This window comes from Sinohyriopsis cumingii, chromosome 3 (assembly GCF_028554795.1).
Source record: "Sinohyriopsis cumingii isolate HCF-2022 chromosome 3, ASM2855479v2, whole genome shotgun sequence".
Classification (NCBI taxonomy): domain Eukaryota; kingdom Metazoa; phylum Mollusca; class Bivalvia; order Unionida; family Unionidae; genus Sinohyriopsis; species Sinohyriopsis cumingii.
In genome coordinates this window covers 30,772,203-30,795,320 of record NC_142963.1, presented here as the reverse complement: position 1 = coordinate 30,795,320, position 23,118 = coordinate 30,772,203, and the positions used below count along the sequence as shown (strand labels likewise).

Below are 23,118 nucleotides of genomic sequence, written 5' to 3'. Positions count from 1 at the left end.
AGGTGGGATCACTGTCCACTTATGAATTCCATCCATCAGGTTGACTCCATAGGAACTCCACAAAGGCAGGACATCCAACGCTCGGATTATCTTAATATCACTTTTGTGGCATCCAATGTCTTAGTTCAACAATCTATTTGACCGTTTGATCGACCAACGCAGGGCGTTACCTCAGTGGAAGATATTGTTTTTGCAGCACAACGGTAATTTGTTTCACACTAATCATTAGATTCTACACCTTCACGCGTAACTTATCGCAAGTGATCTACATTACAAGGCGAAATTTTCCGGCAAGGTTACTGACTGCATTACTCAGGCTAAGAAATTTTCTACATCAAAGGCATATTGTGTAAAGAGGAGAATCTTTTGTGATTAGTACACTAAATAAACACATTAATCCTCTCTCTATCTCTCTTGATGCAGTAGCAGATTTTATACTCTTTCTTTCCGAGGAGAGACCTTGTTCGGTGTCCACAATCAAAGGTTACAGGTATGCCCTTCAAACATTCTTAAATTCTCCAAACGTCAGTGTATTGGGTCAGATCTTCCTTTGGCAGATCTTATCAAGTGCTTCAGGCTTCAGAACCCAGTGGGGTTTTTTTTGGCGCCGTGATTGAATATTTTGTGTGTTTTGACCAAAACAAACCTTGTTAACCTTTGAGTGAAACTTCATTCGGAACTCTCAAGCTTAACACCATCTTTCTTCTTGCTCTAGTCAGCGAGTAGAAAAAAGTGAACTACATGTTGCATCAATAGAGTAGAGATGTTATGGTTCGTTGGGAATCAGGATTCAATTTCACTGGTTATGTCAGCCAGGTTTACTTGCAAATTAATAACTTTCATCACTACTTGCATCCCTGATAGAGATCCACAGTGTCCGTCGCGTCTGTGCTGGGGAAGATGAAAATAGACTCCTTGGCCAAGTTAGGTCTATTTAACAGTTTCTAAGAGAGAAAGAAAGGTTGGAAACGGGTTTTGCTTCTCGTAAGAGGATCGACTATTATTTCAGCATTCACCAACTCTTTACGGAATTCGTTCAAACTATCAAGAGAGCTTTACAGTCTCACACTGAAAGAGATCTCACCAAAAGGGATAAAAGACGATGAATTGAGGGCGATTGCCACTTCTCAGGTAGCCCAGTAGTTAGAGCATCCGCCTTGGATGCAGGAGGTCGTGCCTTTCAAGCCCCGGCCGACTCATACCAAAGACATAAAAATGGTACTAACATCTCCCTCGCTAGGCGCTCAGCAATAAGAGGTTAGTGTTAAGACTGGTCAGCCTGATGCCAGAATAATGTGACTGGGTGTGGGATATGATGCTACATATCTGCGGCATGATGTCCCAGTGCTAGACATCCCTATAAACTGCCATACTGCAGACATCGTAACGATATGACTAATTTTTTTAAAAGCTACGTTAAAAATTCCAAATCTCTCTCTCTCTCTCTCTCTCTCTCTCTCTCACACACACACACACACACACACAGACACACACTTCTTGGGCAATCACTCATCGTTGGTTGGTATTATAAAGATTGCATTATGGTGATCGCACATGACCTTCTCTTTTTACCCTCAGTCCTTATCAAACCAGAGCCAAGGTAATTTATTTTCTGGGTCCAATTGTTGCTGGACACACAGTGACCAAAGACTACTGCTTATAAAAGCGCTGAGAGGCTGAACTACATGATATTTTTTCACTTTAACTTTCTTACAGTCCATCATTCTCTCTCCTTACTAAAAAATTCAGCTAAATAATACTGACGAAAATTAAAATGTATTTGAGGGGTTCGGTATGGGGTAAAAACAATTTTAATTAAGTACTACCTACTTGGTACTATTATATTCCCTTCGCATTATAATGTTTTTCATTAGTCAAGGTTATATTTTTTTTTAAAATCAGGATGTGCTGTTATACATTGGCCAGTGATAGCAAGTCAGACTGGGTCGATGCACGTGTTCTATGAGTTTCTAGAACAGGAGGATATTGTATCTAACACGGATGATGATTTTCCATTCCTGAGAAGAGTAAGATAAACAATAGTGATAGAAAAGTATTAAATTTAAGTATAGTCCCCCTCCCCCAAGAAAGGCAACTCCATTCTGAAAACTGAATTTTCTGATTCATGTAAGATACAAAGTTAAAGAGACCTTAAATGACCTTAAATTACTTTTTCTGTCCAATTGTATTTTGGTTCAAATTTTCTTGAAAACAAAGTAGCAAAGAAATACTGTTGACAATTTTAACATCAAGCATTTCATGTTTATAATTGATTCTTAAAGGTTCTACCATGCATGACCATAAAAAACAGGAGAATTTTATAAATAATTATTTAATGTCACCCCTATTCGAGATTATGATATTGTATAATAAAGTTATAATATAGAAAATAAAACCACAGGCAGTTGCGTTTCCTTACTCATTGAGTCGTAAAGCAGAGGACAATTAATTGTAATGTTCTGGTTTGGTTGTGGCTAACAGAGTGTCACCATCCAGCTACGGTATTATAAATAATTTTGAGCGCTTAGTCAGCGAAGCTGACACCATAAATACAAATAACAATTCAAGATTCAATAGATAATTTTTTAAATAAAAAATGTAAAAAATCAATAAATAAATATATTCAGGCATAAAGACTTCAATTTCTGCTTAGTAGAATAGTGATTGTAATCGACCTGGTTAATCAAATTCCCATTTAACAAGTTAATTCATCATTCGGAATTTTACGATTTACATGTGAGAGAATTACTACCCCTCATGTTGTCCCTTATACTCATTTGCTCCAATCTTTCCCCTTCCCCCTTCCTTCTCTCTTTCATTTCCACCTCATCCACCTTTATCATTCCTCACTACTTCTACTTCTTCATACTTCCTCTTTTCCTTCCTCCATCATTCCACTCTTGACTTCTTCCGTCTTCTTGTACTATTGTGCCGCCTTTTGCGTGCACCTTGGAAGCTTATGAAGCAACACAACAAAGGAAATACTTTCTTGCATCCCTGCCCTATCTCAGGAATCCATCAATTTCTCACAGACCTTCCGTCAGATTAATAGGCGACCAACCTAACAAGGTCCTATGTACAACCAAAAATTTCCGCTTACATAACTCATGCTCTTAAAATATGTAACAGAAAAGAGTGAAAACCAACAAGCTTTGTAAAATTCAACAAATAATTTATCTCCCTTGAATACAAAGTAAAAATGTAATAAAAAAAGAAATTACTGCATTGCGAATTAAATCCCAAAATAATCCTAGAATTACAGACTCAAGTTCTAATAATTTAAAGCCCTGAATAAAATCCAATATAAGTCCAAATAAATCCAAAACTTAAGGTGATGATAATGTCTGTTGTAGCTCGTGGTGTTGATGTGATAACAGTCTTTTATTGAATCACAGTAACATAATTCCAGGTTTGAATTTGCTTTAAATTACAAGAATTTTATCAGACCACTTTTGGATTTCCAGACAAAATTATCACTAAAATTCAATAACTGTAAGAAAATAGATTCCAGCCAGAAATAATACTGGTCACAACATATAAGGCAACTTGATTGTGCTAAAACTTAAAGCACGAATGAATTTTCCCTTCAGTGACAAGATTATATAGTCTTCTACTAACCTTGCTCACAATTAGCATTTCCTATTTAAAAAACATAAAAAACATATTACCTAATGAAAAATAACCTTCTAGAATAATCCTGATGTTTTCAAAATAAAAATGTTAATTATTGTTAGAAACCTATTATTAAAATTAAAATATTGAACCTGGACTACATCAGGTACACCAGGTAATTTCCGATAATCATGGCCTAGACCCAGATAAACAGATTTACTTCTATTAATAATAATAATAATAATAATAATAATAATAATAATTTTATACCCACACACATAGAGAATAATTTAGCTATATATTAGTTGTTTACAGAATAAAATATAAAAAAATCAATTCAGGTCAAAGAGAAATGAAGTTTAAAAGAAAGCTAACAAACAATGTAAATTAAATATCCATAATATTATGAATAATATTACTTCTATGTATATGGTAACACACATTCACCATCTAAATATTGATGTATTCCTACACGGTAACCTACGACATAGTTATGAAGCAACCATTCATACCACATGCGTCACAATGATAAAGAAACATATATATATATATATATATATATATATATATATATATATATATATATATATATATATATATATATATATATATATATATATATATATATATATATATATATATATATATATATATATATATATATATATATATATATATTCTAATAAATGCAAATCCTCATCCTAACTCAAGCATGTTAATAAACACAAATACACGTCATAACTCAATTAAGCATAATGACAGTACTTGAAGGAAACACGATCTAATTACGATTACCTTATCTTAAGAAGCTTTTAAATCCAATTTCAATTACCCTTTACGAGATAAAGGGCCAAGAATCTCAAAGGGGCCTTTTCTTAGAATTCGCATAACCACACAGCTTCTCTTTTCTTGGACATTGTGATCTGAGTCAGACTCATGCATCTGTACTTTTCCAGAATTCTCAGCATGCTGAAATAGTAGTGCTTTTTCAATACAAATGATGCCTGTTCCTGCTTATTTTAGACCAAGCCCTCAATCTGTTTGAGCCGTCTAGTCAACTATGTTTGGTTGGTTCTCCCTCATTATTTTGAATTTATCTCGGTGTCATCTGTCCCACTCTTTGCTGCTTTTATAGTTAGGAGTTACAAGAAGCTGTCCAGCTAATCAAAGGATTATGTTCCATTGAAGAATTCTTGGTGGCTCCAGACTGTGTACTGCTTAGGAATGTAGATTAAAAATGATGTCACGAACATAATTCATTATACAAAGCATGAAATTAAAGTAAAGGACAAACTAATTGTGCCTATTTAGTTTGCTTGTGGTTAATAGTGCACGTGTTAAAGTAAAGGACACTTAATTTGGGATTCACAATAATATAAGTTCTTTTTAAATTTTCACTTTGTATTCTAGGGAAATAAATTATTTTTTTTTTAAATTACGAAACTGTTGGTTTTCACTCATTTTTGTTACTGACTTTAAGATCATAAAGTCCTAACAGTATATATTGGCATGTATACCGATATATTTTACATGGACACCTAAGATCACCTTCAAAAGTTTGATAATATATCTTAAAGCAGCATTCATTTCTTCATCAGCTTCAAGGAACTAATACACATGATGTCAGATTTGAAAGGCATTCCCCATCTGGAGGTCGAGGTCATCATCCAGGACAGTTGTCAACACAGAATTAGTTACTAATACGTGAATCTGCTTTCTGTCTATTATTAAGAAACCTGTAAATAAAAACACAAATAAAATATCATCATATAGTTGTTGTTTTATCATATGTACCACATACTAAATGACAATACAGTTAATCCAGCACAACATGTCTTTAGACATTTTTCAGCTGTAACCCTTTGCAACAATAGATGCCATCGGTTTTACTACCATGAAGATATTATACTCATTTGTTGTAAAAGCATGTAAGGAAGACAGCTATAAAAAAAACAGATTTATTAGCTCTACTGTTCCATGATTTCGTTCAAGACCTTTCCTACATTTAAATCAGTCTTTCGAAGACTACATTCCCAAATATGACACGCAAGCATCATGCAACAACTTGGAATAACCCTCTTAGCTGTGAAATATAACCATACTTGGCGATAGTAACAGTCCCTTGAAATTTTTAATATATTACAGCTTTCTTCAAGACATTTTCTACATTTAAATTAGTCTATCTATGACTAAATTCCAAAATATAGTATGCAACAACTTTGAATAACCCCCATAGTGAAATATTACTGGATGGGGCATAGAAACAACACATATCTTTAAAATATTCTTTATATGCAACAACTACAAAGAAGACTTTTCCTAACTTTACAATATTATTTTAAACGATTAATTAAAAGAAAATGGCATGTGTGTGTCATACAGCTATTTGGAATAACCCCCATCATTGTGAAATACAAGTCTATGGGACAATAGTAAAATTCACTTTATACAATTAATATCTTCCTCCTATTAATGTTACTCAACATTTCCCCTCTAGGTCTCTCCTACAATGAAAATAGTCTTTTTAGGACTTGATTCCCCAAAACGGCATGCAAGCAAAATGCAACAACTTTGGATAAACACTCTAGGCTGTAAAATATAACCCTACGGGGCAATATAAACAGTGCCTTTAAACTTTTTAGCTGTACCAAATATTAATTTTGTGCTCGTCTCCCCTAAATACTTTTTCTACATTTGAATCAATCCTTCTAATTGACTAAATTCCAAAATATTGCACGCAAGCATCATGCAACAACGTGGAACAACCCCAGTAAGTTCTGTGTTGTACACAGATTGGAATAACCCCCATAACAGTGATATATATCTCTACAGGGCAATAGTGGAAATCCATTTAGATCTTTTTTATCCTCCTCTTTTCTTTTTGTAACAAATTCCTTGAATACCTTTCTTACCTTTAAAATAGTCTTTATAAGTGATTAAATTTCCCAAAAAATATCACGAATGCACCATGCAACAACTTGGAAAAATCTTTATGACTGTGAAATATAACTCGGGGGGGGGGGGGGGGGGGGCTGGATAATAACAATCCCTTTATATCTTTAATACATTCAAAATATAATTTTCATGAAACTACTCTCTTTAAGACATCAGGCAACAATTTGTAGTTGGTTTCATATCCGTGAAACTTAGCAATGGTCCCAATAGATCTTTCCTACATTCAAACTATTTTATAGGACTAAAGCCTGAAAGTTTCCTTTAGGACATCATTGAACAGCTAGGTGTAACCTTCCTTACTGTGAAATATTTCCCTACCATCAGACTTTATTTACTTTTTGAGTGATTAGGTAAACTTTACACATCGATAAATACCCAACCATGATCATTTAATCCTATAATAAAAATCTTATAGAAATATATAAATACATAAACCTTTGAAAACTAATATGAAATAATTAGATTAAAGGCTGTTACTTAGATTTTATTTTGTAAAGAATATGTATTCTTATACTTAAAGTAATTTCAAAGTACAGAATACACAAATGCTCACACAACCGATTAATATGTCTGAAAAATTTGGAGTTCCAATTTTTTGCGAGCAATTTCTCGAGAAATTGCTTATTCCAAGTTGGAGCGAACGATCATACAATTTCTCAAGAAAGTGCGCAATAATTTGGAATTCCAATTTGTTGCGCGCGATTGGTCGAGAAACGGCCAATTCCAAGTTGGAGCCCAATATTGACATTTTTCAGCTACAAGTGGTGGGGTTAAGCTCTGAGAAGATGTTCGCCGACCTCAACAATTTGTTAGAAATTTCTAAAGAAAATCATCTGCAAGGAGAATGTGTTGTCATTTCGAATTCCAAAGCAGACGGCTCATTTTTAATTCACCATTTCTTATCATTCTTCCTGAAGCAAAACAAACCAGTGTGTTTTGTAGGTCTTAGCCAATCTTACAACCATTACAATACAGTTGCTCAAAAATTTAGCTGTAATTTGAATGCAGCGAAAATAAGTGGGCAACTTGTATTCATTGAAGGCATGAAACTACTTGGCGATGCAGTGTCGGGCAATTGTCTGATAAAGGGAGATAACCCTCTCATGTGTAACACTGCTTTTGATCTGCAAAGGTTTTTCTTGCATATCAAATCTACACTTGATTCCCTAAAGACGAATCAGTCGCAGGATCCAGTATTAATTATTGACAATCTTTCCTTTCTACTTTATATTGGCATCTCAGTTCCACAACTGGTAATGTTTGTAAATTATCTCCTAGGGAAAGTGACATCACAATGCACAGGATCCCTTGTATTGGCCATTTACAATGATATGATTTCAGTGGATGAAGACAGTGATTTACTTCGGAAAAATCTCAGCCACTTATGCAGCCTTACTTGTCAAGTAACAGGATTAGAAAGTGGATATTCTAAAGATGTGCATGGCGAGGTATGTCTACTTTTGTACTATTATTAGCTATTTCATACTTTAATTACCAAATATGTATAAAGTATAAGTCATTCCAGTCATGTAGGTTAAAGTACATGGACATTTTTTTATGAGATTAACCAAAAGGTGCGATCCAGTACAAACCAGACTGAATATCATGTGCTGTGATGTTGCAGAGGCATGTAATTCAAAAACGTGTACTAGCATGCTATTTGTTTTGATAGAACCCTCAAGAGCCTGTAATGGGACACCATTTATATTTTATTGTTGGAGAGATGATGTGCATTTCCTATTATCAGGTATCGTTTCGAAAGTTGTAATAAGCTTTAAAATAGGATGGATACTTATTTTAGTGTATGATGAATTGTAGCAGAATGATCATAAGATTCAAGCATAATGTTTTTTTTTGTCAGGCAGATTTGTATTGATCTGGTAGGAGAGTCTGTGACTCCAAAACAATGTAAGAATCTGCTTGAGTTTTCCCATTTTCTTTCAGAAGTACAGTACTTATAAGGACTTCAATTTGGTACTCTCATTGCTGAATAGTCCTAGTACATGTATATACTTAGAAGATTAATATGCTTCAGATGTATGCTGTATGTACTCACTTCTAAGTTGAGTCAAACAACAAAGATCTTAATTTGGCATAGTATAATGTGCCAGCAGATCAGGGTCTGTATTGTTTGTTCTTCTGATTACTCCTAACAAACTACATAGACCCAGATCTACCATCACATAATGTGCTGGTAGATCTGAGTGTGTGCAATTTGCAGTTGAACTTGACTTATAAGCAAGTATGTATTATATATTTGATAATAGTTTTATATAAAAATCTTTTTTTAGTTGCTGATAACATGGAGGAGCAGGGATGTGAAGCAGAGCCAGACAAAAAAAACACAATTCAAACTTTCGGACAAAAACGTAACATTCTTTGCATCTGGAATGTCATCGGCAGTCTTGTGATATGCACCATGCATCAGTGATTATTTGAAGCAGAAGAAAGGAATTGGACATGTTAGGGTCATATACTGTATACCAGAGAATACGTTCTGTATGTACTTGCTTTCAAGTTAGGTCTATGTTGTTTGTTCTGCTGACTATTCCAAACAAAATGCATAGATCCAGGTCTGCCAACACATTGTGTGACAGCAGATCTAGGTCTATGCAGTTGGACCTGGCTTATAAGGAAGTATATATGGTAGATAGTGTGTGATATGACCTCTTGTAATTTACTGAAAGAAGGATAATTTATGAAACTCTATCATATTGAAATGACTGTACCGATGAACAGTGAACAAAAAATACTCAACTATTTGTTGGGCATATATATCAAGAGCACATGCATTGTTTAAATCAATATATTAATCTGTGACAAAAAGCAGTTAATGCAACATCAAATCCCAACAAATAGGAACACATTTAAAATTCTTTTTGGGCCAGTGGGATTTTACATTAGTGAAAAGTGTAATCATCACAGAAACAAATTTGAAATAACAGGACACCAATGTGTGGAAACATAGCTGTAGTTATATCTGTGGCTCGAACTAGGGTTTGAAAATGGAAATGTGACTTTACTTTCCAGATGAGAAAGAGAGAAGTGAGAGAATAAGAAGGTGAAGTGTGGTAGAAAGATAACATTATCTGTTTTGTTACCTTGCCATTATTTAATTTAGTGTGCTGATTGAAGGAATCAAGGAAGAGATTACAGTTTCTTTGTCTATATTAATATATTTAAATAGCTTCGTTTCATTTCAATAAATTTTGTAAGACACTGAAGAAGATAGAAATGATCATATTATACCCTATTTTTTTTATTCCATCTTTAAGCAACACTGCATACTACATTCACTTTTTTCTTAAAGAAGCATTAACAAGTTGTAGCAAACTTCACTACATGTTTTGGATCAAAATCCTTAAATTCCTTACCTTCTTTCATCACATTCGTCACTTTCATTACAGTTGCTTGTTTTAAATTTTCACTGCTGTTTGTTTTCATACGATTATGTCATGATAAACCTCGCTTACCACCACTGACATTATGTGTGCAATTAAACCAGCAAGTTGTAATCCATCTTTTTTCCCTGCATAGAATGGATAGCAGGAATGCATTGAATCATAGAATATATACATGTACTGAATTTTGAATTATTTACATGATTATACAGATAATTCATCTCGCTGTACTACGTTTTCATGAACTTGATCCTGATTTTTCAGCTGTAAGTGTACTCTGTGTTTTTGAACTTGGTTGAAACTTTTCTTCCATAACAGTTATCACTTTTTATGAACTCTGTCCAGATTATTCCTGTATCAGATGGTCCAGGGGAGGGAGGGATGAGTTCCAGTGAAATTTAGAGAAAGTCAAGAGTGCAGGAAGACAACAGCGGGAAGATGTTAAGTGATTTAGAACCACCTGTATGTACTTGAGGTTGTTATGCATTTAAAACAGACTAATTAATGAGGCACATGTCATTCATTGTTCAAGGGTGGCAGAGTTTTTAATGTTTAAAGTACAGATATCACACTGCTTGATACGTTGTAATCATTAAGAACAAGTCTGGCAACATGCCTATAAACCATTTCAGTTTTGCTGCTTGTTTTTGTTTGTTTTTTGGCCCATGGTAGCCAAACAGTAGAATTACTTTGGTATGATGTTTCTCTCATTTGAGGCCTCTGATATCCTTGTTACATTTGAGAACTTTAAGTGAGTTACTTCCCTTGTTTGTGGTGTTAGTGTGTGGCTTCCATGTAACATCATTATTCTCAGTGACTTATTAGATTTTAGTACATGGCCATGTTGTTTATAAGAGAAGATTACTTTATTATGCTTGCAAGAGATTGTGAGTTATTTCATTTTTTCTGGATTGATTTCCATTATCTTCTTATTTGTCAAGTTTGTGTAGTTATTAAGTGTCAATGTCCAACTAAATATTAGATAAACTATTGTCATCAGCATTGTGACTTATTTTGCAATAAATAACCTGGGGTATATTATTAATATAGCACACAAATAGACAGGGACCCAAGACAGATCCCCAGAGAACAGTAGATCAGATCTCATGTTTGTTAGAGTGGGTTCGTTTGATGGCCATATATTGTGATCTGTTAGAAAGAAATGATCTGATCTAGTTTACTGTCTTGTAAAATAATTTCAGTTCTGAGGTGTTTAAGAATGAGACTGTTGTGATTAACTTTATTAGATGCTTGGAGAACACAAGTAATGTGGAGTACATATACATAAATGCGTTATTAACAATTATCAAATAATTCCAATCAGTTGATCATTATAGTTCTGTTTAGATCTAAAACCATCTTGCAGATTATACAGAAGATTTTTGCCTCTTAATGAGATAATGTTTGACACAAGGATGTGTTCCATGATTTTGTTTACAATATTTACAAGGAACCCACCGTCTAATTTTCTGGGAGGTGGGGGGACCTTAGATTTTTGGATTACTTTTTGTAAATTAATTACCAGCCCACAAATGGTTTAAACAAAAAATACATTTATTCTTATTAGTAGAAAAAATAGAACTGATTCCATTCATCATAATAAATTAGATAGTAAATTGTCTTGAGATAAAAAAAGAAAATATTATGATGGGAAAGACCCATCTCCCTCCCCAAAGAAGATTAAGTGGTTGGTCCCTTTTGTAATTTGATGTTTGTTTGTTTTTTTGGTGGCACTCTGCAGTTTCATACTTTACATTGAGATATATTTTCAAGAGAAAGCATTTCCCAAGTTTTCCTTGATGGTAATCCTGGAAATTTAAGAAAAGACCTTATATTTCTTAGGTGTTGTTAGAAGAACTATTAATTCCCTTTATTTTGGTTCATGATTAATGGGTTTAATGTGGGTTATACAGCTTGGCCTTACTGCAGATGTGCATCTATCAAGAAACTGCTAGCTCCACTTGGTCATTTTCATTTCTTGTAAAAATAACAGCTGAAAACTTTTTAAACTTTGATTTGTTTTATAATTCATTCACTGCATTTTTAGAGGTTTGTATTGTCTAGTGTAGAAAAAAATTGTTTCCCCCATTTTAATAACTGCTAAGAATATTGTTGTTTTAGAATAATTCACTCTGATTTTTCTAGCACATGGGAGCAGACATATTGTTTAGCTGTATGATTAGATCATGTACAGTTTCCACAAGTACAATATGTGATGACATTTCAGCCACAGTACATGAATGTAACATAGAGATATGCCAACATTATCCCCACTGTGCATGTTGTATATGCTGAAAACTTGACATTACATATGTTACTCTCTCAGAAGTTCATAATATCCAGAGGGTTTGTTTGAGTTCAAATTAGACTGTAACATTTTAGCACAACTGTTATTTATAAGTACATTGTTGATGACCAGGACATCTGTTTCATTTCCTATTAACTTAAATGATTCAGTTTGAGTGACTTGATGGCAGTGAACACTGTTTGGAAGAATTTATTTTGGACATTAGCTTTCTTTTTGCATCAGTATATTGGCTGTGCGCCAGTTTTCTTTCACAGGGGCGATAACATTGTTTTCTGTTTTGCATTTGTTATGTAGAATTTTGTCTTGGGTTTTAACATGATAGGAAAGCCAACGTCACTGTGATCTGACTAATGTATGGGATGATTATGACGTGTTGCTCTTGACTTTTGGTATTACTGCTTTCCACACAATTGTCAGTAGTGCTGAATGCACTGGTGTTTTGTTCTCACAGGGTTTAATAGTAAAATGTGAGTGATCCTAAGGATGCATTGCCAATAGAAGAGTGATTATACTTGCCGTCTCCAAATAAGGGTCAGTCAAAATAAATTTATTAAGTAGTAGTGAGAGGCATTAAATAACAAAGCTTACACTTTCGCACGAACCGTGTCTTCATTCATTTGTCCATTGTCAGAAAAAAAGGCGGAGAACAACTAATTGTTCTAGTGAAGCTAGTGTGCCCACTAAGCCCAACATCTCTCTGAAAAGTAGCTCAAGCTACGTCAAATATCCAAATCATACATACACACACACTCCGCCCAGACTAATGGCCGCATGCCAGTACTTATTAAATATATTCTGACCGACCGTTATATGCGGATGGTAAGTAAAATCCCGCTTCTTTTGACACATTAAATCCTTCAGAAGGTAAGAGTAAGGTATGGAATTCCTAGTGATAGAGTCCTCGCTAGACTCTCTCTATGCGTTACTCTTACCTTCCTGCTTCCACGCCTGTGTCAGCAGTTTTCAAATTAATGTCTTTGATGGATATACAGGTGATCTGTTGTGAGACGGATTAAAACTTCAAAAAAAAAAAGAGTGTTCTGAACGATTTAATACAATGGGTCATGAGAGGAATTTGTTGTGGTATTGGGTTTGATGCCTTTTTTCAGCGTTTGATATGCAATATATTGCGGCCAGTATAACTGGTGAAGGAAAACTGCGTAATCCCCGGTAGGAACCACCGACTTAAGGAAGCTACTGTCAAACGTTCTCACAGACACACATTGGCTAAATCCAAGACTCGAACCCACGCGGACAGAGGTGAGATGGCAGTGATGAGTAAAGGCGAGCGCTTTAGACCACTCAGCCATCAGCGGCCAAAGGGGAATTTCACTTAACATCTATATACAAATGTTCGTTTTCTTTCTCCTTTTGTAAACTTCCAATAATTGGTGTTGGGTCAGTGATGGTTTCCTTGGTTCCGGACCTCTGCTTACTCAGTTTTAGTAGGCAATAAAATAATCTAATAGAGACAAGTTCAGATTGTAAGAGGTATTATTTCTGAACTGTTACAATCTTAAAAATATCATTAACTGTATCAAACGCGTTTTCTGTACTCTTTAAGTAATACAGTATTCTACACTTTTTACAAGCATTTATCGAAAATATCTTCCTTGCTTGTTTAATGATACAACCAATGTTTAATAATATTTCCAGTGTTTAATACGCCCCTGCATTTGTAACATTTTGTTTTAGTACGTGACTTTAGAAGAAGAAAACTTAAAGATAAAAATCGTTTATCTAATGAATCCTAATTTTGGACTCTTCAGATATGTTCGGATTTTTTTCAACATCAATACTGCACAAATGATCCTATATTCTTATATATTTAGGTTGAATATATCTTTAGACCAATGTACCTTCTTTCAGATACGTGCGGACTAATGACCCTTTGGACCAATAAAAATATATATTACCCATTTTCAAATATCATCGGACTTGTGAACCCCTTTTCAAATATATTCTGATTGTCAACGTTCGGAGTTGCTAACCTTTGGAAGTTATGAACCCTCGGATCAACGAATCGTTGGACTATTAATCACTGTTCTTCAGATTTCTCAAATCTCTATGCTGGAAACCATGATCAAACTTGATACTCCAAAAGGTCCAGAGCAAATATTACACAAAGTAGAATTTGAAAGAAGGAAGGAGGGGGGAGAGATTGTAAGAGGTTGTAGGTGATTGGCCAGTGTTGGATCAAACATTTTTTTTAAAATTAAGAACATTTCATGTCATGTTGGGGGGGGGGGTATGAGACCATATCAAAATTAAAATTACAGGACCAGCACTGCATATGGCTTATTTGTATTTTATTTTAAGATCAGTCAGATTGCTTGATCACTCAGACGGAAGAACCAATTCGATACAGTCTGCTAGGAGGTTTGGCGTTGGCTCCTTTCCATACGAGTTCAAATGGAATTTCATTCAAAAGTAACATAACTGACAGATTAAGTTGCTTCGGTTGCCGCTAGGAATTATTTCACTAAATAAATATTTAACTATATACTATATTCTGAACTATTAGCAGTACTATAAAATTGGTTTAGATTCTAATCTAATTGACGATACAAAATATTGATTACGTTATAAAAATATTTTACTATAGGTATTATTTTGAACAATGGAAAGTTGCTTTAGATTTTCATGTAGTTGCAGAAACAATCTCGTAGAAACTGATTTTGAAATCTGACTAGAAATCATAGTAAATGCAACCCATCCACCCCCAAATCTACACGGTCCATCAATACAAATACAGGCTTGGCAGATGATTTATCGGATTGCGTCTGGACCAGCCTTGTAGTTTACTAGTGTAAAAGTCATTTTCACATTGTCAGGAGGCAAGATTGTTGGTGGAAATTATTGAATTTCAAACCTGAAGTCTGAGGTTTGATTTTTGTCGTAGGATTAATGTTTTTTATATAAAGTCACTTACTACAGACTGTCTGCAATATAAAATGCATACCAAATATACTTCGCGATCGAAAACTCCTGCGATTGGTTGATTGTATGGGACACAATTATCTTTCATCGTAAGAATTTGCATTCCTTTTGTATCGTTGATGGTATGCGATTTTCATCTCTTTAGTGTCGCTAATAATATATGATATAATTGTCGTTCGCTGTCTGAATTTCATTCATGGTAAAAACAATTTTCTTCTCGGCAAATACAATTTCGTTCATGTAGAAAATTATGTAAGTAATTGCATGCGTGAAAAAAGAAAAATAAACTTTCGTGGACAAATTATTTTATTTGCGTCAAAAATACATTTTCTTAGAAAATATACTGATCTTTGATGTAAAGAAATTAATATCTGTCACAAAATAATCAATGGTTATAATTTTAAAACGAATGAAATGATTGCTTCTACGTGTAAGATAACAATCGCCATTTAACCGCAAATTAATCATTTTTCGTCACGGATTAAATTCAGATGATGAAAGATAATTGCATAATTTAGAAAATTACAGGAAATTTTTTTAACATCACAATTGTCATTAATTACCGTCATAAATATTCAACGAATGAAATATTGTTTCTTCACGCATAAAGTTAACTGTCGCTACCTGTGTCGCAAATTAATAGATATTGATTCAATGAAAGCTAATAAGCCACCATACCTCATTGAGATTGGACTTAACTCTATTGGCAGTGCAATCCAACTGTTTCTATATTTGGAGCCGATTGTCACAATTCATTTTGATTCAATATTTGCTTCCCATTCTCTGCTTAAAACTTCATAGATGTACGTTAATAAAAGTTTGTACTGTTTAAATTAAAATGACAGAATGATCGTCCATTAAGACTTGAAGTGCGATGAATTTAGTCATTTCATGGGGGCATGACTTACAGTAAGGTGAAAAACATTATAGTTAAATGTGTTTTGTTACAGAAAACCTACACCATTCAGTTTTTGCCATCTCGTGAAGTGGAAAAGGAAGAAACTTTCTACCACACCCCTCTGCATAACTTAACTGTGTTGATTTCCGCGATACAAAATGTTGTTTGATGGAAATTTTGGGCCTCCACTGGACATGTCCCGGCCCCACCCCCTTCATCCTTGTTCGGTAGCTGCACCACTGATCCCGTGCTGATTTTATCAACGAGGGACGGCTCTTCTGTAAGGACTTATTAACGAGGGACGACTCTTCTGTAAGGACTTATGTTGCGCAAAATTCATGCTAGTATGGAATTACATTAGGGTTAAAATTATTCTCTAATTAAAGTGTTTGATGAAAGAAATCATCAAATACTCACTTTTTGGTTATCTCGTGATAATTTGCGGTGAATCTATTGTTCACTTACTTACATTTTATTTTGTTCTTTGTTTTTCGCTTTCTTTTTTTTTTTTGTTTCTACCTTTCCAACATTTCTGCTGCATGAAATTGTACAACCTTCATTATTGTGCACAACTGTGTCAGTCAGTGATTTCAGCATTCGTGATTTGCACTGCCTATAAGTAAGTGTACAGTTCTCAGTACTTCCAACATAACTCGTGTCAAAACATAACTTGGGGTGTTCTAGATTGCACCATAAGCTTCTAACATTACCTCCCTTCGACCAGGTATACTGTGAACATGTGTATGTGTTTGGATGTCTTTTGTTTAATTTGTAACCAACTGCTTAACTGAACTTAACAGTGTTCAGTGGTGAATACTATGTCACATATTGCTGTTATTCCATATTCCAGCAGATTTTCTCATAATCTATTATAGTTCTACCGATTTTCGCATTTTATTTTCCACACGAGCAGAAGCTATTAATGTGTAATGATGTGGATAGATTGAGCTAGTATGTTTGTGTGCGTGTGTTCATAAACGGAACACGTGCAAAGATATGGAGCATAATACACATAGACTCTTATTTCATATGATAAATCTGATATTACAGAATGCATCCAACTTTTAACTATGTTTAGTTATTTTTAAAATGATATTGATTTAGACCGTCTTTGATGCTTTAGACGTCTTCTGTGTTGAATGTTTCTTACAGCTGTAACTTTTGACTGTTACTATTCTTGTATTAATGTTTCTTCAGTGTTATTTACAGAAGATGTATTGATTTATCTGTTTTTAAATTACTTGTTTGGTGCCTAATAAGTAGCAAACGCACCCATTAAAAATAAAGAAGTAAATGCTCGCCAATCATCACTCCGTCACTTTTTCCGAGCACGGGTATAAATTGCAGGACACAAAATCATAGCTTTTTAATGGTACACGAATTTCAACGAATACATTCCGCAAAGATATTCATATTTTTTACTTGTTCTCTGTGTTAACGATATTATCTGGTCGATTAGTTGATGCAGTGAATGTCTCATAGGTTTCATTCGTTCCGTCATAGCTGATCACCTTGATAATGTGTATTATTGTCTTAACTGTTCATTTTGATAATGTTCGCCATTGTCTTAGCTGTTCATTTTTATAATGTGCACCATTGCCTTTGCTGTTCATTTTGATACTGTGCACCATTGCCTTAGATGTTCATTTTGATAATGTGCACCATTGCCTTAGCTGTTCATTTTGATAATGTGCACATTTGCCTTAGATGTTCATTTTGATAATGTGCACCTTTGCCTTAGATGTTCATTTTGATAATGTGCACCATTGCCTTAGATATTAATTTTGATACTGTGCACCATTGTCTTAGCTGTTCACTTTGATAATGTGCACCATTACCTTAGCTGTTCACTTTGATAATGTGCACTATTGTCTTAGCCGTTCATTTTGATAATGTGCACCATTGCCTTAGCTGTTCATTTTGATAATGTGCACTATTGCCTTAGCAGTTCATTTTGATAATGTGCACTATTGTCTTAACTATTCACTTTGATAATGTGCACCATAGCCTTAGCTGTTCACTTTGATAATTTGCACTATTTTCTTTTTCAGAACTTCTTTTGCTAATGTACGGAAACCGTCTTAATCCAGGTCCTCATATACAGACGACGAGTCACTATTCAAACTGCACAATGTATTTGTGTATATATAGGCGGAGTATGATAAACTGGACAAGCGCTCTCGTGATATACGGATACCCTTTTCAATGCTGACGACAAGTATAAAAAAACAATTACAAGGCATAAAAACGTAACCAAAAAGTAACTATTACATACTGTTGGGGTTATTGAAACCAATATCAAACAAAATGAAACCTAATAGATCCTTAAAAAGTAGAAAACTGAATATTGTGAACTATTTACACTTTGGCAAATGAGGAATTTCAATTTGGTAACACCAATCTTTTGCGTTCAACTTGATAACACGTGACCTATTTTACTGACTGCAGAAAAAAACCCATATGATATAGCAAAGATGCCGATTCATTCCCAACCGATATGTATGTATATATGTATGCATGTATGTGTATGTATATATGTATGCATGTATGGCAAGAGCCTTTTGAATCAGCTATATAATTTTTGTCACCCATTGATTTTAACCAGAGACTTCAATGGTAATTTGCTTCCAAATGATCTAAAAGTGAAGTTGTGCACATTGAGGATAAGATTTATATTTGTAACAGCAAATTTTATGAAAGTTTTCAACAAAATTATTCCAACAATGATTATTACCGTAGGGCAGTGATGCATCCGTTGGTTTAATTCTGAAATTTAGCGAGCGCTTCCGAGCATATTATTTGCAAATAAACAAATGAATACATTAATCAACGAAGCTAAGTCAATGATATGAAAAACCATACCCATGAAAACTTAGACACATTTCTTTATAAAAATCTCAGTGCTACGAAAAAAACTCATTTTAACTCCTACTGGAGACTAGGCGTTTTTAAAAGCATTTTCGATCTAATGTTAAAAAGTCAACCCAGTATTTTAATCGAAGCCATAAGAAATTTAAGACTATTTTAACCAAACTGAGATACAATTGTGGTAAGTTAAAAGCTGATCCATATCTAGTGAACCCTACACAAGGTTACTATTGTGCATGTGATTTTTAGTTTGAAACTTAAGTTTTTTATCGACTATTTTATTTACCGATATCTGAGAATTAAATTACTTCGAGTGCTTCTTCCTGTCACTGACTCGGACCTCGTAAATGGTTGTATTGATTATTATTCTTCTCACGATGAAGTTATCCTGCAACAAACTCAAATTTGTTTAATAAACTCTTATATTTGTCACATGCGTTTTGGTTTTGTTTACTGTAAATGATTCTGTAAATTTGGTTCCGTTCAACCATGAACATTTTTCTTTCTTCTTCTTCCTGTTCTTTTCACCCGTTTTGTTGCTTAATAATTATTTCAGTATTGTGATAGTTACTGTTTGTTTGGGGGTGAGGGTGGGTTGTGACTAGAGTACCTCTTGTATGTACGGCATATCTCGTCGACTTGAAGGTATGTGTAATGTGTGCAAGGGAGAGAACCCTTGGTAAGTTGTTTGGTTACAGAGACTGCGAGTAAAACGTTAGATACATCATGTGCAAGGTTTATTGGAAACTTCGTCGTTCTTAGCAGAGTTCGTTTCTGTGACAATTGAATCATGTTTGATCTGTCTGTCTCCTGTTACGCGTGAAAATACAGAAATATATCAGACATTTGACACTATCATTAACTGAAACCTATACGCCTTTATCTGCATCAGAACATTTCTGCAACGAAGACTTTTAAGTTTTGACATCTATGAAAGGTTCATATATGGTGTACCAGTTACGTCCATCTCCCCCAGATGTCAATGCCCTTCCAATGTACGCCTGCGTCAATTTTCCCCAGGTGACAAATTAAGAGATATTGTTCTTAGCTTTTCATTAGGCCTCTAAGATCGTCGTTGCATACAGTTTTGTCTGTAATATCAATAACCTTGTAGCTGCACTAAAATAGGACCTTCGTAAAAAAAATGTCTGAATTTCACTTGCTTTTCCAATCTTATTAACATACTGAATTGTCTCAAATTTGTGGCAAACTTTTTTACTAATTAGTTTTCAATTATACAAATAATTATAGATAAAAATAATATGAATAATCGTCTGAACACCAAATATTTTGTAAATTTTATATATGACAAAAGTCCTTTGTGCGAAAAATATTAGGACAAAGAATACTTATAATTTTATTGCTTAATAGTATGTGAAAAGTTGAGGTGTATAAAAGTTATACACAATACAACACTTCGAAAAACCCTTATACAGTGTAAACAACAAAAAGATTAAATAAAGACGCCACTGTCTCCATGGACTTCTTTCATATGCCTTGCAATTATGTTGTTTTTATTTTTTAGGCTCTTCTACAAGTTTTTAATGCTTGGTATGTAAGTAAAATAGATTAATCTCAGGTAAATATAGTATAAAGCAAGTGAAAAACTTAACCGAACCATCCTTTGAATAAATAAGAGCAAATGGTTCTGTTCCCATTATGTAAAAGAATGTAAAAAAACTACATTCTGTCAATAGATTAATATTTTCCGTTATATTTTTAGTCAACTTAAATTGTCAGATTAACGAAAAATGTATGCATTGTTAAACAACCATGGTTATATTTTGGCAGATGTAAGACAACACAGCTGAAATCAGTATTTGTATTTCTACTTTGAAAAGCCAGAAAATCCATGGCATAATTAATCTATGGAGATAAATGTTTACATTGATCAATTTGACGTTGCTCTGATGACTGAGTTCATAGAATATATAGAACGAAATAAATGTTTGAAGACAGAAGAAATGGATAAAATCCCAAATAAAGGCATTTTGTATTGAAATGTTTGATAAATTGTTTTCAGGTGTTTGTATGTTTCACAATTGCAAAGTTTTCCCAATCCTTTTAAATGCGTGAACAATTTCAGATTTATGTCTAATTTTTCTGATTCCAATGGCGAACGTGGTTGACCCTGAAAAGCATGAATCTCTATTTTCACATACTTAGTCACCATGTTATAATCCGACTTTGTCTTCTATTAATTTATCTCCGTTTTTGTTGAATTTACACTGCTATACATCTGAAAAGCGAAAATGATGATTTCTAACATTTGGGGGCGCTACTCGTGTCAGGAACATTAACGTAGGTATTTAACTAATAATGATAAAAAAGCATGCTGATTTACAAGCTAAGTAAAATACATTAAGTCACAAAAATTCTTAACATATCCGCATCTTTTCTGAAACATGGGAGCATATCGTTCTTTATATTTGATATCAATAAATTAATACTTTAATTCTCTGAATCTTATTCGTCATCATAACTCCTTTTGGTCGGTTTTACCACATCCACATTTTTGAAACAAATATGCATTATTTCTTTTGAGGACAAAAAGAAATAAGTTTTTTTATTTGTTTTGCTTTTAATCTCAATCAGAGTCTAATACAGGTTTCAGGCCCGGTTAAGAAGTGTATTCGAGAACTGAATTATCAAAAATTCCTAAGAAGCTATTCATCAATTAAGAGTGTTTTGATCTTTTTTTGGGGGGTGGTGGTGATGGTTTTTCTTGTTTTTACGAAATAAAACTATAGCAAAGGGAAAATATTCTTAAAACTACCAAGAAAAGCGTTACGATGCAACAAATACTGGCTGATGATTGTAAGAATTTAGTCAACTCGCTACCCACAAACATATTTAATGCTGAAAAAATATTAGATGAAGCAAACCTTGTCAACTTGGCTACCAAAGTTACAAGCGTGTTATTTAGCTTCAATTTTGAGTATATCTGGCTAAATCAAGATGTTGGAGATACACACAAAAAATTGTTACTGTTTTCGCAAAGAATTGCGAATTCGGCTTCCCAAAACTGGCAAAGTGATATTAACAATTCACATAAAAGTATTATAGTGTGTATAAAATTGAATTTGAACCGGAAAAATCCATCATGTGGATTATCAAATTTATTTAGGAAGTTACTTACTAAATTCAGGTGCTCTGCGGACATTCTGAAACTAGAGACACATAGGCATAGCAGGATCGCGAGAAATAATAGAAACCATGACTTATACCGGAAAAATAAGATTTCTTTTATTAGAAGATGAATTTCATTTAATTTATGTTTGTCCAGCTTACGACCTTTTTTAAGAAATAAATACTTATGTGCTGTTTTTCGTCAGTAGAAGAGTCTGTAACCCATTTGAGTAATGATAATATGTAAATTGTAAGAAATCTTTCTTGCTAAGCAGATGCATGCTTATAAGTGGAGTCAATTGCCAATTAACGACATTAAGGCGAGGAAAAGCATCATTTGTTTAGTCAATAAATGCGCAATATATCTTTATCTTTTCTGAAATATCTCAGTATATATTTGTGATGTTTGATATCAGTAAATTAGCACTTTTATTCGCTTGAATGATACACTTCGACACAGCCATTTTTAACGCCCATTAACCTTTCTAAATTTGCAAAGAATTACCCATTATTTCTTGATAAAGACAGAGATGTTGTCATGCTAAACATATGAAATATGTTTGCCATCTTTCTGAAAATTGTTAAATTCATTTCAATGCTGCTTTTTATCATTATTTGTTAAGTGCAACAAAATGCAAGTTAGCGTCGGCAAAGTGTCTTTGAAGTCTGACTGGTCTAGTATATTAGATTTTGACATTTAATGTTGTCATATCTTTCGAGATGTAAAACAGCTTCGGCATATATTTACCATATTTATACATTAGTATCCTCGAATCACATGATGTAATAAACACAAAAGTATTTCTCGCCATTTCTCATGTTATTTATTAGTATAATTAATTCTTACAGATCCTAGCCACTTCGAGGACAAATATAAATTCAGTTTGATTTGTTTTGTTTGGGTTTTTGTTTCTAATCTTGTTAAGAGATTAATAATGGCTTGAAGTCCGGTTGAAACGTGTATTGGAATAGACTGATGCGTATATTGGTAAGTATCTCTTTAGCTG

At 33.8% G+C, this 23,118-nt stretch overlaps 1 protein-coding gene and 1 long non-coding RNA gene across 2 annotated transcripts; both read left to right on the top strand.

Moving 5' to 3' along the window:
• The first annotated feature begins 7,171 nt into the window (after positions 1-7,171).
• On the top strand, positions 7,172-10,970 carry LOC149802622 (elongator complex protein 6-like). Its single transcript, XM_089951941.1, has 2 exons — positions 7,172-8,015; positions 8,859-10,970. Exons 1-2 carry the CDS (start codon positions 7,353-7,355, stop codon positions 8,976-8,978), a joined length of 783 nt encoding a protein of 260 aa, XP_089808067.1. The 5' UTR covers positions 7,172-7,352; the 3' UTR covers positions 8,979-10,970.
• A 4,058-nt stretch (positions 10,971-15,028) lies between these two features.
• Positions 15,029-19,414, top strand: LOC149802621 (uncharacterized). The gene is made up of 2 exons (XR_016419925.1): positions 15,029-16,426; positions 18,166-19,414. It is a non-coding gene; the product is annotated as an uncharacterized LOC149802621 (long non-coding RNA).
• Positions 19,415-23,118: the final 3,704 nt, after the last annotated feature.

Bases quoted from the DNA above. Each gene is read 5' to 3' on its own strand.
- LOC149802622 (XM_089951941.1), top strand. From the start codon at position 7,353: ATGTTCGCCGACCTCAACAATTTGTTAGAAATTTCTAAAGAAAATCAT. The intron at 8,016-8,858 runs GTATGTCTACTT...ATCTTTTTTTAG, and splicing joins CTAAAGATGTGCATGGCGAG to TTGCTGATAACATGGAGGAG.